Genomic DNA, 15,970 nt, shown 5'->3' with positions numbered 1-15,970 from the left:
GCCTGACCATTGCCTTATACAAGGGGATAATCACCTCATTATCTCTGCTAGAATTTACTAGCAAGTAATGCTAGAAAACACTACAAGAAATAGGTATAAGTAATAACTATATATTTGTAGGTATTATTTAGTATCAGTAAGGGTATCAAATCCACATATTACAAGTTGCAGCTCCACTGAACGAAAGTTTTTTAGCCATATTGGCCACTTTATTGACCAATTGTTATATCAAATTATTTTCTATAAGTAGCTTATAGACATAGTCAAGATCCTTAGTTATTCTGAATAGAGACAGCGAGATTTTGAAGTTAATTAATACTTAAGTGTCCGTAGATTACCGTTCTTAACTTGCCACCATTGTTATACGATACATTATATCCCGAACTAGATAGCATAAGCTTAATATATAATATTGTCAATTAATCAGTAAAATCTATTAATCTTGTTAAACTTCATTTTCAATTAAATTGTACTTTTTAACTAAATACATATAACAACTTAGATTACAAACATAACATATTTAATTAATACATAACTTGATACGGAAGTTATATAAACGGAACTCTTAGATAATACTCTATACTGAAAAATATATATAGTGTCATAACTGTGTTGGGATACAAGTTTAGGGTTATAATTTTGAACTGAAATTGAAATTTTATTGAAATTAAATCGAAATTATAACTCAGACCAGAGCAGCAAAGCAAAAGGTTCAAGCTAATGGGAGTGCTGTGGCTCAGGGGAGAACTGAGGGGAGCAGTTGCCCTCTGAATCACAGACTTTTAAAATGCACTGCTTGCATGATGTTTGTGGAGAAATCTGGTACGACACATGATATTGCCATGGGGGATGTCTTTGTGTAAGGAAATCAGGCGACAACTCAGCATTGTTAGGTCAGCTATATGAGAGCTTGAAGGACAGGGTGGATGCCCTCGAAGGATCTAAATTGAGGGGCCCCATCAAGCTCTCAGCTGCCCACATCGACCCCAGAGCTTGTACTTGGTCATCACGCAACACAGTGGCAACCCCCAAGGCAGAATGCACTGGTCCCACATGAACTAGTAGTTGTTGGTGACTATTGTCACAGATACAGGAAACATGTTTTGTAAAAAGCATAGGTGGAACAGGACCAGAGTATGTCTTCCAGGAGCAAAGGTTGATGACGTTGTAGAGCAGATATCATCTTTTAAGGGCACAAAAGGTGATATAGTTGTACACGTTGGCACTAATGATATTAAGAGCAGGAGACCAGCAGAATTACTTAACAAGTACAGGTCACTGTTGAAAAAAAGCCGTGAATTAGAGTTGAATTTGAAAGTGTCTGCAATTCTGCACAGACACGACAGGAGGGAGTATATGATGAGAGCCTTGTCGATCAATTCGGCCCTGGAAAGATTGTGCAGGCTCAAGGGGTAGAATTTTTTCAGCCTGGTCTGTACTTGTTAACAGGAGAGACTGCTTCTACAGGGATGAGATACACTTAAATAGAAAGGAAGCAGAAATATTTGCTGATGCTATCAAGGCACTGTTAGGTGGGTCAGAAAACTGCTAGCTTGGGGGAATACAAGGACTAATAGATTAACAGTATCCACTGGCAGAGGTGAAAGTGATTCTTGCACTGCTTCTATTGAAATGAGCAGCAGCCTGGAAAACAAGATTCAGGATATTTCAGAGACTGCTGGTAGTCATTGCGGTACAAGTAAACACATGGGTTGTGTTAGGGTAACTAAGAATAGGAACAGGTGCATGTATACTTGGATGTATACCAATGCTAGGAGTTTGGTAAATAAATTTGATGAATTTGAGGTATAGCTCAAAACATCAAAGGCAAATATTATTGGGATATCAGAAACGTGGTGTCACACAGATATAAGGAATGCAGAACTGGAATTTGGGGATTACAATGTCTACAGAAAGATAGACAGGATAGGAAGGGAGGAGGGGTTATGCTATTAGTTAAGAAACACATAAAATCCAAGGAAGTGAAGTCAGTCGACATCGCTGGACAGTGCAATGTCGAGTCAGTTTGGTGTGACATAAGCATTGAGAGATCAAAATTGAGAGTAGGAATGCACTATAGTCCTAATGACTCTGATGAGTATAATAAGAAACAGTACAGGGAAATAGAGTGGGCAAGTAAATCAGAGTCTTATAATGAGGATTTTAATTTCCCAGATATTGACTGGAATTTGTGGGTTGGTCACTCACACATTAGAAAGGTTTTTGTGGATTTATTAGATTGTTTTCTACATCAGCATGTTCGGGAAGCATCTAGAGGGAGTAATACTCTTGATCTGATTATCAGTAGTGATTCTTCATGCATTAAGAATCTGCAGATAAGGGAACCACTAGGTCACAATGATCACAGGGTGCTGAAGTGGGATTTACTCAAAGAGGTAACTACCAACAGGGGTAAAGGGAAGGGTTTTTGCTTTCATAAAGGCGACTGTGATGGTCTGAGACAGTATTTAAATTCTATACAGTGGGACCAACTGATGATGTACCAACAGCAAATTCAAAATGGGAAGCATTCAAATAACTTATCTTGGAAGCTACTAGGCTTTACATACCAACTAAGAAATATTGTTCAAGGTTTAGGCCTAAATGGATGTCAGATGAACTAATGAGACATATGGTAGAAAAGAAAAATGCATGGGATACATATAAATTAATGAGTGACATGGAAGCCTATGATAGACATGAGTTAGTCTGTAACCAAGTCACAAAGGAGATTAGGCAGGCAGAGGCAGATTATGAGAAATCCTTGGAAAAGGATGCAAAGAAAGACAGAAAAGAGTTCTTTACCTTTGTAAACTCTAGAAGGAAAGGGATGAATCAGATTGGTTCACTGGATATTGATGGTTCAACAGTTGAGGATATTGCTCAGGTGGCTAACAAACTAAATGAGTATTTTGCATCTATATTAACACATGAGGAGTTATCAGGAAGGGGAATGCCAGAGGTGAAGTAAACTCTGGTAGGGAGCTAGATGACTTTGTAATAACTGAGAGGAAAGTGGAGGAGAAATTGTTGAGGGTAAACATAAAAAAGGCACCTGGGGTGGATGGGATCTATCCAGTTATATTAAAGGAGGCAGCAAAAGAAGTAAGCAAACCTTTAGCCATAATTAAGAGCGCTTCTTTGGACTCGGGGGAGGTACCCATAGACTGGAGATGTGCAAATGTGACCCCAATTCACAAAGAAGGATCAAAGGCTGACACAAGTAATTATAGACTTGAGTTGACCTTCTATTCCAGGAAAATTAATGGAGGCACTGGTTAATGAAGCACAGCAGGATCATCTAGACAAGACTTCAGTTATAGCTCGGACACAGCATGATTTTGTTAAGGGAAAGTCTTGCCTGACCAATTTGATTGGATACTTTGATGCAGTCACAAAAGAACTGGATGCAGGGAATAACTTTGATATTATATTCTTGGATCTTAGAAAGGCTTTTGATACTGTTGCACATGGAAGACTGCTGCACAAATTGGAGCAGTGTGGCATTGGAGGCAAATTGCTGCTATGGATAAAGGGATGGAGGGGGAGAAGACAGTGGTAATCAATGGACACTGCTCATCATGGACTAATGTTATTAGTGGAGTTCTTCAGGGTTCAGTGTTGGATCCATTGATGTATTTATAAATTATATTGATGATGGTATATCAAGCTTAATGTCCAATTATGCAGATGATACAACGGTTGGCAGGGTTGTTATGGACACTACTGATGCTATGATGCTGCAACAGGATCTGGAAAGGTTGAGCAGATGGGTTGAGAGGTGGTAAATGAAGTTTAACATTGACAAATGTAAAGTATTACATATGGGAAATGCTAAGCCCAGAGCAACGTATCAACTCTGTGGTACTACACAGACAGTGGTTGAGAATGAAAAGGACCTGGGGGTAATTGTGCAGGCAGATATGAAATTCTCTGAACAGTGCAGATGGGCTGCAAGAGTAGCTCAATGTGTCTTGTCAATGATATATACAGGAATTTTTCTAGCAGGGATAGGGAGGTGGTTATTCCCTTGTATAAGGCAATGGTCAGGCCACACCTTGAGTATTGTATACAGGTCTGGAGGCCTCATTTCAAGAAGGATGTAGAGCTGCTGGAACGAGTACGGAGAAGGGCAACAAGATTAGTGAATGGAACAAAGAATTGTTCTTACGAAGAAAAGCTTAAGTTTGCAAATTACAGTGTCTGGAGACTAGGCACCAGCGAGGTGGTCTGATAGAGTCTGTATAAAGTCTGATAGTGGTCTGTATAAAGCCTTGAATGATTTGAGTATGCTCAATGCCGTTGGGATTCTTCCTCTTGCTCAGAATAATCACCTGAGGGCATAAATTCAAATTGAGGAAAGACAGATGTAGGATAGATGTGCAGAAATTTGCCTTTAGCCAGCAGGTAGTTGTTTGGTGGAACAGACTTCCATCCCTTGTCATGGAAGTTGATAGCCTAGAGCTGGACAGGTATTTCGAATGAACAGAGGGGTGAAATGGAGTGGTTTTTTTTTTTTTTTTTTGGCTGATGCTGCATAAGCTTGCTTTCTTGCATAATATGCCTCTACTAATGGTAATGCTGCATGCACCTGTTTATTGATTAAGTTTGCCAGAGTGGTTTCTCCACATTGCTAAAAGTAACCACCACAATTTAGAGTAAAGTTTGCCAGAGTATCCACTCTGCTTGTGGTATCACATCAAGTGTGTTGTCAAAGCTTCAATTCCTCATTATGTAGTTAGTTCTTGTAGCTGTATGCCAACTGGTTTATTTATTGCAGATTTCTCCTATATAAAATTTATCCCACTACAGGTTGAATGGATATTGCCAAGTAGAGTAATTAGGAAGACTTCAAATTTTAACCCAATATTTGTCTCCAGAGATTTAGACTCACAGGTTTTCTACAAGTAATGTTCTCTACACACTTAGGGCAGTTAGTAAGACCGTATGATGCACAAGGTCAAGTCATTTTACAAAAGGTATCTCACTGCAGAATCCACTCTCAATATGATCAATGTTCAGTATTATCATTGTATTATCATTATCAATTAGCTCCTTTCTTCATCGCAAGAAGTCCTAACTCCTCTAAAGTCTTTTTGAATAAAAGATGCGAATTTCTTACCTAATATCTGTTCTTCACTGGAATGGATAAATAGGAATAATGGTATAATTTTTGGACTAATGTCTGCTTTTTGCATTGCTAAAGGACAAGTTGCAGAAAACTTTCAGTCCCACCATACAAAGGAAAGAGTGGTGTCACCAAGTGACCAAGCAGTAGTGAGAAATTACTGTGGTTAGTTGTATACTAGTTTAAGAAGGAAGGAAAAGTAATTTTCCTTCCTGAAACTGCCCTTTCTCATTGTAGCAAATAATTACTCAAGTGCAGAAATAAACAGTACTGAAAATTTCAAGGATGACTATTCCATTCTTAAAAAAAAATAATAAAATAAAAATAAATAAAAACAACATAAGTTGATAATGAATAAAAGCATGTAAAACTCAAATATTACACAACACTACAAGTGAACATTTTCACTAATACACCTGTACATAAATTTCTCTACCAATTGATTCTTACAATTTTTGTCCTGTAGTATCAGATCCTCCAATGTGAGTAGCAAGACCAAAGTCCCCAACCTTTACCTCCATATCTTCTGACAGAAACATGTTTCCCAATTTCAGATCCCTATGAATTACTCCTTGACTGTGAATATAACAGACTCCTTCTGCTAGCTGGAGCATAAAATACCTAACCTCTGGCTCTGTTAAAACCTTCCTGTGACCAAGGATGTGAACTAATGACTACAAAAGGGAAACAAAAATTACTGTTAATTTTTTTAGTATATAATATTATGTAGTAATACAATATACTAAAAAATACTATATACTGCAGTAGTAATACTATATACTACAAAAAAAAAAAAAGAAAGGAAAAATTCAAGGTTGTTCTCAAACAGAATTCCAGGTGAAAAATAAAGTTTTGCTAGAAGATGACCTTAATTTCTGAAATGTTGTACAGTATTTCCTATAATATTTTGGAAACTTAATTCTTACCTTTCATTCTTGCAAGTTTAAATTCTTAAGTTTCAATAGTAGCTTAATTTTTGTTATCTGCTTAATTTCTGTAATATTTTGTATTAAATTCTTACTTTGATAATGGTTTACACAAGATCTGCTTCTAATGTTTTGTCACTGATATCATTAATCATGCAGAAATGGCAACAGCTGATTCCCCTGTGCACTACAACTTCATCACTTGAACATGCAACCTGTGTTTCAAGGTCACTCTAGCACATAATCCCAAGTCAATTAATGTTTGTCTTCTATACCAGATTAGCATTAGTAGAGGCATATGTTGCAAGAAAGCAAGCCTATGCAGCATCAGCCAAAAATAAAAAAACCCCCATTTTATCCCTCCATTCGTTCCAAATGCCTCTCTAGCTCAGCCTTAAATTTATTTAGTATTAGCTTCCACAACAAAAGATGGAAGCCTGTTCCACCAACCCACTACCCACTGGCTAAAGGCAAATTTTGGCACATCTGTTCTACAACTATCTTTCCTCAATTTGAAACTGTGCCCCCTGTTCTTAGTCTGAGCAAGACAAAGAATCCCATCAGCATTCAGCTTGCTCAACCCATTCAAGGCCTTATACACCTCAATCAGATCTCCTTGCAGGTGCCTACTCTCCAGGCACTGCAATTTGCAGAACTTAAGCCTTTCAGGTAAGGGTACCCCCCTTTGTGCCCCTCACCAATCTTGTTGTCCTTCTTTGTACTCATTCTAGCAACTCTACATCCTTCCTAAAATGAGGCCTCCAGACCTGTACATAGTACGCTAGGTGTGGCCTGCCCACTGCCTTGTATAATGGGATTATCACCTCCCTGTCCCTGCTAGCAAAATTGCTATATATCATTGGCAAGGCTCCATGACATACCCTGCCAGCCCATCTGTACTGCTCAGCAAACTTCATATTTGGCTGCACAATTACCCCCAGGTCTTTTTTACTTTCCACTTCCCTGAGTGTAGTACCACCCAGTTGGTACATTTCTCTTCAGTTATTGCTACCCATATGCAGTACTTTGCATTTGTCAACGTACAACTGCAGTTGCCACTTCTCAGCCCATTTTCCCAATTATTTAGATCCAGTTGGAGTAGCATACTGTCATTAACAACCCTGCCAACCTTTGTATCATCTGCAAATTTGGACATTAAACCTGATATTCCTTCAGCAATATCATTGATAAATATAAAAAACAACAATGGGCCCAACACCGAACCCTGGGGAACTTCACTAATAGCATTTGTGCATGAAGAGCAGTGCCCATTGATTACCACTCTCTGTGGTCTCCCACTCAACCATCCCTTTATCCATTGTAGCAGCTTACCCTTAATGCCATACATCTCCAATTTGTACAGCAGTCTTCCATGTGCAACAGTATCAATAGCTTTCCTGAAATCCAAGTATATGATATAAATTTTTTTTTTTTGGCATTCAGTTCCTTTGTGACCACATCATAGTAAGCAATCAAATTGCTCAGACAAGACCTCCATTTGAGATGTAATGATTGTACCAATCTAAAGCCTGGTGGTACCTGGCTAGATGAAACTGAATCACTGAACAAAGCAGCAAATGCCCTGAAGACATAAAACTGAGGAATCACCAGGGATTCGTGTATCTAGTGACCTGCCAGCTGATGCAGTCACAATTCAGGTCTCCTGGAAGAACAAACAAATACACTATTCTTTCTCAAAAGGATAGTTTTATTGGGAGACTGTTTTCAAGGAAATGGCTAACCTAATTTTGCAATAAAGATAGGTAGACAGAATTATATAGAGCTAGCCAGAAGCTAAAATCAATGATGTTCCTGACAGGCTATCAGTTATTAAAGGAGGTAAAGAGTTATTATTCATATCAAAACTAACAACTTTAATTGAAGACACTGATTTACTGGACAAATACAATGGCATGCTCAGAAAATGTTGGGTAAAGTCATTGTTGATGAAGGATTTCAGAAATTTGTTAAATATTGAAACCGGAGGAGAGTGAACATGGATATTTGGGAAGCTTAATGGTGGAAGAAGCAAAGATCAGCAGAGAAATAAGAATTAGAATAATAATAGCAATGGGTAAAAGAGCTTTTGAGAAGTGAAGGAGAATATTATGAAAGAGATTAGGGATACGTTAGATGAGGAATTAGGGAAGGAAAAGACTGGCAAGATTTCTGGTATCGAGTGTGGTACTGTATGGAGCACAAACATAGACAATGGAAGATATTTTATGAGATATGGGCATGAAGGAGGAAGATGGAAAAGATAAGGCAAATTGATAAAATGAGTTAATCTGGTTTTTGAGAAGAGTGACTGACATAATCAGAAGGCAAAAGAGAAATTGGATTAGATATGTGTTGCATGGTGAAGGTTAATGAGGATGTGATGGAGAGAAAAACTGAGTGGAATAGGCCCAGAGGGAGATCGAGTAAAACTACAGCACATGAAGTAAGAGGGAATGGTGGGTATGGGAAGATAACTAAAAAGACTGAGGGGGTATGGAGATGTGGTTGTTCCAGAGGCCTGGACCTGTCCCTGGAAGAGAACTAATAATGAGGTCATAATGTACAGTGCTTCAGTGTTAATGTGCCCTATTTCTGATAAATGTGTGCTCTCATCTTTTTGAGACATGCAGTATTTCTGTTTGCATTCTCAGGCACAATAGAAGGCATGAATACAAAAAGTGTTGTAGTTTAACTCAAGGGACTCTGAAAGGCTTGGGAGGAAAATTTTAATTAGACTAGCCCTCTTCAGATGGGGAGAAAGCAGCTATTCTGTAAAAAGAAATAAATTTGAACAAGATTCAAATGTATTACATGGTTGTTGTTGGTGCTGTGAGGGTCTTTGCTAATATCATTAACAAAGATTCATATCACCTTTCTAATATCGGATTTCCTGAACCTTTAAGGTTCGGAGAATCCTATTAGATGCACTGAATGTCAGCAAAATTTTAAGTGAATAGGAAGCTAAAGCAGGAAGAAAAATTCCTGGAGAAAGTACCATTGTAAGCAATTACATGGGATGTGTGAGTGACACAATGAACATAAAATGGCAGATCCTCAATGTTTGCACACCAATACTAGGGGACACAGTTAATAAATTAAGAGTATGATACCGACAGAATTACTTAACAAGTACAGGTCACTGTTGAAAAAAAGTCTTGAATTAGGGTTGAATTTGAAAGTGTCTACAATTCTGCCTAGACACGATAGGAGAGAGTATATGAGGAGAGAATTGTCGATCAATTCTCTCCAGTTCATCAGATTATGAGAATTCTTTGGCAAAGGATGCAAAGAAAAAAAAAAAAAAAAAGTTCTTTACCTATATAAACTCTAGAAGGAAAGGGATGAATCACCTGGGGAGAATGGGATCTATCCAATATCCAGTTATATTAAAGGGGTCAGCAAAGGAACTAAGCAAACCCTTAGCCATAATTATGAGAGCTTCTTTGGACTCAGGGGAGGTACCATGGACTGGAGATGTGTAAATGTGACCCCAATTCACAAAGGAGGATCAAAGGGCAACACAAGTAATTATAGACCTGTTAGTTAAACTTCTGTTCCAGGAAAATTAATGGAGGCACTGGTTAAAGAAGCACTGCAGGATCATCTAGACAAGACTTCAGTTACAGCTCGGACACAAGGAACTGGATGCAGGGAATAACTTTGATATCATATTTGGTATATCTGAATATGGGAATATATGTGGGAATAACTTTCATATCATATATATCTTAGAAAGGCTTTTGATACTGTTGCACATGGAACACTGCTGAACAAATTGGAGCAGTGTGGCATTGGAGGCAAATTGCTGCTATGGATAAATGTATGGTTGAGTGGGAGAAGAGTGGTAATCAATGGACACTACTCATTGTGGACTAATGTTATTAGTGGAGTCCCTCAGGGTTCAGTGTTGGGTCCATTGTTGTTTTCTGTATTTATAAATGATATTGATGATGGTATATCAAGCTTCCAGGGATAAGGAGGTGATTATCCCTTTGTATAAGGCAATGGTCAGGCCACACCAAGTCTCTAGGCCTCATTTTAAGAAGGATGTAGAGCTGTTGGAATGAGTACAGAGAGGGGGCAACAAGATTAGTGAATGGAACAAAGGGTTGCTCTTTCTAAGAAAGGGCTTAAGTTTTGCAAAATACAGTGTCTGGAGACTAAGCACTTACAAGGTGATCTGATTGAGGTGTATAAAGCCTTGAGCATGCTCAATGCTGATGGGATTCTTCCTCTTGCTCAGAATAATCACCTGAGAGGGCATAAATTGAGGAAAGACAGATGTAGGATAGACGTGCAGAAGTTTGCCTTTAGCTTTTGGAACAAATGGAGGGTTGAAATGGGAGTTTTTTTTTTTTTTTTTTTTGGCTGATGCTGCATAAGCTTGCTTTCTTGCATCATATGCCTCTATTAATGCTAATCTCCTTGGCAGACTGATTGTGTAAAATTTTCTGGTGCTTATAACCTATTACTGGGTTTGAAATATATGGATGGATGCAACAGTTTGAATATCCTACTTTTTGGGAAAGAATGTCAGTATAATGTTGTGAGTGAAAATAAGTTGGACATCTTTCTTTGGGACAAATTTTATTTTATTTTTTCTTTGTGTGACTTTGTTCTTGTAATTCCTGGGCATATTCCTCTTCCAAGACATTCATTCAGTGTCATTCTAAAATAGATCTTTGGAGAAGAGTTCCTCAAGAATGGAGAAATCTCAATTGGAATTCCATGAAATGATGAGTCTTTGAGAAGAGACTAAGTATTTGTGAGAGGTGGTCTCAACCAGAAGGTTGATTGATTTAAGCCTTCAACTACATTCCTGGGGAACCAGCTATCTTTCAAGACATTCCTGTATGAAAAATGGCAACAGATTACTTAACTAATTTAAAATAAATAAATCTTTATTTGTCCTACCAAGATACATAAGGAATGCCTAGTAGCGCTGTATTTTCAGGTATTCAGCAAAGCTGCGTGGTCCTTAACTGATGGGGGAAATGGTGTTATCCACTTCACTTTTGGCCCACTTCAGCAGCCATAATTCAGTCACATATATTCTCCTAATGTGGATAGGGGTGGCTGATTCCCACAATTTAGCACCATACAATATGGATAAATATACTGTTGTTCTTATATATATGTTGTTCCAAACACCTCTGGTGCAAGAGGTGTTTGGTTATCCAATGTAGGTAGTTTAATCTCTATACAAGCATGTCAACATGGGCTGTGAATGTAAGTTTGGTGTCAAATATTATTCCCAGATCTCTATGAGTTGTGACAATTGGGATAAGCCCATTTAGTTCTGGATGTACGAGTGTAGGTGATTTTTTGAGAGAGTACACCATCATTAACAGTTGGACATCTTTATAAAATGATTATAATTAAATTATAATAAAATAAAATATAAATTATATAATAAGTGTTAAAGAATCATGAATGATTCTGCAAGCTTGGCACCTTGGAACCACTTAAAATGGAATAATATAAATAAAATGGTATGAAATACAAATGTAAAATCTAAAGTCACCATCAGATTGATGCAAATCCACAGAAGCTAAATTTGTAGTCTTTATTGGTGGAAAACTATCACAGTCCATGTTTTGCTCTATTTGGCCCCTGGAGGTTAACTTTACTAACTGGGTTTGCAGTCCATCATGGGGAAGCAGTGCTCTACTTCCCCATAGTGGGAGATGCTATTTATTTTGGTGCAAAGAGTAGTTGTATAGGTAATTTGTGATAATTTTTTATGGATAACATATACAAAGAAAACTTGTAAGAAAACTTGATTAATGACATTCAAAACTGCATCCTTTATCAGCCAGAAATCTTTAATATAGTGGTAAAAACTATGTAACAAGCAGATACATGTAAAATGATAGGGAAAAAGGAAGAAAGAGTGGTACTAAATACTAATACAATTTTCTCTTCACACATCCACTTCACTTTTGAACTTAAAACAATGGGATAAATCCTGTTTTCTCAGATGTCTAGGTTAAGTGAACTTGCCCACACATTATATCAGCACACACAATATTTATTTGTGCAGACAGTATAGCATTAGCATAGGCACATGATGCAAGAAAGCAAGCTTATATAGCATCAGCTAAAAAAAAAAAAAAAAAAAAAAAAAATAACCACTCACACCTCATTTCACCCATCCACTTGCTCCAAATGTTTGGCTTGTTCTGCCTCGGATCTATTTAAGGCTATCAACTTCAACAACAACAGATGGAAGTTTGTTCAAGCAATCAACCACCCACTAGCTAAAGGCAAACTTCTGCACATCTATCCTACAACTCTTTCCTCAATTTGAATTTATTCCCTCTCAGGTTGGTTGGCTTAAAATTTTACTGGTGTATTAGCAGCAGTGGCTATTATGTGCCAAAAAAAGATAAAAATAGATTCTGGTAACTTTAAATTAGGTTACCTGGTCAAAAGATTAGTAAGTTTAAAAGGATATATATATATATATATATATATATATTTCTAAAAATATAAAGCTTACCTTATATACATGTATATAAATTAGTAAGCTGTAAAAAATGAAGAGCTGACACCTTGTCATTGTCAGATAAAATCTGAAGTGAATCAGTCAAACGGTTAAAAGCAGTAAAGCACATATTATTAAAATCTGGGCCTCGATTAAAATATGTTTCAGGGATAAAAACTGTATCACAGGACTCGTACATAGGAGGGTCATCAGCCCTCAGCAAGAAAGAATGTGTCAGATGACTGTGTCCTATACAGGTCCATGCTAGAACAACTTCCTCCTTACGATTTCTGCACAGACTAGACTGCCACTGTTCAATTACAGCTTTATCTGATGCAATTTATTGGTTGTCTGTCTATTCCATGTATCTTGCCTATAGTCTGTATAGGGGACTGACAGGCAACAATTATTAGAAGAAATTGCTGATTTGGCTGCGATGTCAGTCAAATCATTGCCCCCCCCCCCCCAATCCCAATGTGGCTCAGAATCCAGCAGAAGCAGATATCGTATTCACGTTCATGGAGAGAGTGAATCTTCTGCTAAACTCGAGACAGAACTGGGTGAGGATTATATCAGATAATAAAGCCTGTAAGATGCTCAAAGCATCCGAATATAAAAAGAACCAAACTCAGAATGTTCAGCTGTGTGTGCTGAAAAAAGCTGCAGGTAGACAGACAGAGTGTCCGACTTTCCCCAGATTAAGGGAAAAGTCGCATGTTGGAACATGAGCATGCCAGAGTGGAAGTGGCTGATTTGGTGTTTGGGCAACCTTGTTTACCTTGATTTTAAGTTCGAGTAGTGCTTGGACATGAATACCAAAAGGACGATTGGCAGTCTAACAGGCATTGTACAAACTTTCCCAACTTAAAAAGGGATGGCCATGTTGGATGGTCTGGCAGGGATTTCAGTTTTAAAGCATATTGAAGAGACAACTGCTTACATCGAAGAGGTAACGATGGTTCATTTGCTTCAACATATATGCTCTGGACAGGAGATGTTCGACATGCCTCAGTAGCGATAGATACGGATAGCCTGATGGTGGATAGGGTCCAGCCATCAGAGTACACTGTCCCTGGCTGAATTGTACACCCGGGAACCATAATCTAGTCTCGATCACACAAGTGCACAGTAAATGCATAGTAGAGTGCAACGGTCTTTGCTCTTAGTCCTCACCCCAAGATGAGGAGGACAAAGTGAAGAATATTAAGACCTCTTACAAAGTGTTTTCTGTTTTTCTTTGCATCCTTTGCCAAAGATTTCTCATAATCTGCCTTTGCTTGCCTAACCTCTTTTGTGACTTGGTTACAGACCAGCTTATATCTATCATAGGCTTCCATGTCGTCTGTTAATTTATGTATTCCATGCATTTTTCTTCTCTGCCACATGTCTAATTAGTTCATCTGACATCCATTTAGGCCTAAATCTTGAACAATATTTCTTAGTTGTTATGAAAAGCCTAGTAGCTTCCAAGATTTATTCTTTGAATGCTTCCCATTTTGAATTTACTGTTGGTAACATCATTAGTTGGTCCCACCATATAGAATTAACTGTCTCAGACCACCGTAGTCACCTTTATGAAAGCAAAAACCCTTCCCTTTACCCCTAATGGTAGTTGCCTCCTGAGGAAATCCCACTTCAGCACACTGTGATCATTGCCACCTAGTGATTCCTTTATTTTTGGCTGATGCTATATAAGCTTGCTTTCTTGTATCATGTGCCTTTGTTAATGCTAAAGAGAAAATCTGAGTAGGAAACATTTTTGAGAACAATTACAGGTATGCTGATTATACATGAAATAATTATTTTGCTATGATTTATGATATTTTTTCCAAAATTAAGGGTTATAGAGAATGTATAATTTTTTTTTTACACTTATTACAAACTTGAATGATATGCACACAAAGGACAGAATTCCTGAGATATCTGGTTCCTGGGCAACGCAACACTGTCACCCCTCTCACTAGTGGACAATCCCACTGCTTGGAAAGTGGAGATATATATAAACACACACACACACACATATATATACACACACACACACACACACACTTTTCAAGCAGTGGGATTGTCTATTATATATTTTCTTATCCATATATATATATATATATATATATATATATATATATATATATATATATGGATAAGAAATATATAATAGACACACCGCATCCACATAGTAATTCAATGTCAATATGGATAAATTGTCAGTTGGAGAGACAACTTGACTAGTAGGGACCTGCTAATTTTTGGCTCTCCGCTACTCAAGTTGTCCAACTGTCTAATAAAGTTGAGACTTTAGGACCTCCATTTTTTTTTTTTTTTTTTTTTTACACTGTCATATGGATAAATGTCATGATTTAACTGACTTTGAAAGAGGGATGATAGTGGGTACCCAACACATGGGTTATCGGGGAAGTGGTACAGAAATTGTTCAATCACCATTCGGCAATATTGAGAGTCTATTGGGAATATGCCATCCCGGAATAACATTCCATTGTGAACAGCACTGTGGGCGGAGAAAGGTGGTGGATGAACGAGACCATTTTCATCTGTCTCGCATTGTTTCAGCCAACCGGAGAGCGACAGTGGCACAAATCACCACAAACTTCAACGAGGGAGGTGCCAGAAACATCTTCACCCTAACCATCAGGCGATCATTAGCCGCAATAGGTTATGGGAGTCGCCAATCCACCACAGTACCACTGTTAACACAACGACAGAGGATTCTACACCCCAACTGGGCAAAAGAACATCACTGAACCTTGGATTATTGGCAATTGCTCTTCTGGTCTGATGGGTGCCATTTACAGTTATTTCAAGCAGACAGAAGGGTGCGTATCTGGCAGAAAGTGCATGAGAGATATGCACCCATCATATCAACAGGGAACCGTTCAGGCAGGTGAATGGTCGGCAATGGTCTGGGTCATATTCAACTGGCACACTTTGGGACCTCTTGTTCATCTCTGAACCGTCCAGATTACAGTCCATCCTTGCATGGACACTTTATCTGCATCCCTTCATGGTCATCATGCAGTTTACAGATGCACCCATAGGGCAATGGACTCTTCCAGCATGACATTGTGCCTCCCTACAGAGCCATGGTGACTAGAACATAGTTCAAAGAGAATTCTGCAGATTTTACCACTATGGAATGGCCTCCCTGTTCACCGGACATGAACCCTGTGGAGCATCTTTGGGATGCTGTGGAAAGATCCATTCGCACTTTGGATCCTCCACTGAGGAATGCGATTGAATTATGGACAGAAGCATGGATGGAAATACTTGTGGAATACTTTCGTGAGCTAGAACTCAATGCTTCGCCATGTGACTGCTCTTATCCAGGCAAAAGCTGGGCCTACCCATTACTAGGTAGGTATCCCATGATTTCCATCAACTCAGTGTATATATAGGGCATCTCAAAAATATTGG

At 38.2% G+C, this 15,970-nt stretch overlaps 1 protein-coding gene across 1 annotated transcript in view; it reads right to left on the bottom strand.

The window, feature by feature from the left end:
• The window catches only part of LOC150081166 (serine/threonine-protein kinase PLK2-like), a 316,839-nt gene that overhangs the window by 130,172 nt on the left and 170,697 nt on the right, over positions 1-15,970 (bottom strand). The window contains exon 4 of the mRNA XM_090380951.1: positions 5,579-5,802. Coding sequence (XP_090237077.1) covers positions 5,579-5,802 — 224 coding nt within the window. The remainder of the gene's footprint in view (positions 1-5,578; positions 5,803-15,970) is intronic.

This window comes from Mastigoproctus giganteus, chromosome 9 (genome assembly GCF_048544385.1).
Source record: "Mastigoproctus giganteus isolate SK-2022 chromosome 9, ASM4854438v1, whole genome shotgun sequence".
Classification (NCBI taxonomy): Eukaryota; Metazoa; Arthropoda; class Arachnida; order Uropygi; family Thelyphonidae; genus Mastigoproctus; species Mastigoproctus giganteus.
This window is presented reverse-complemented; position numbering and strand designations above follow the sequence as displayed.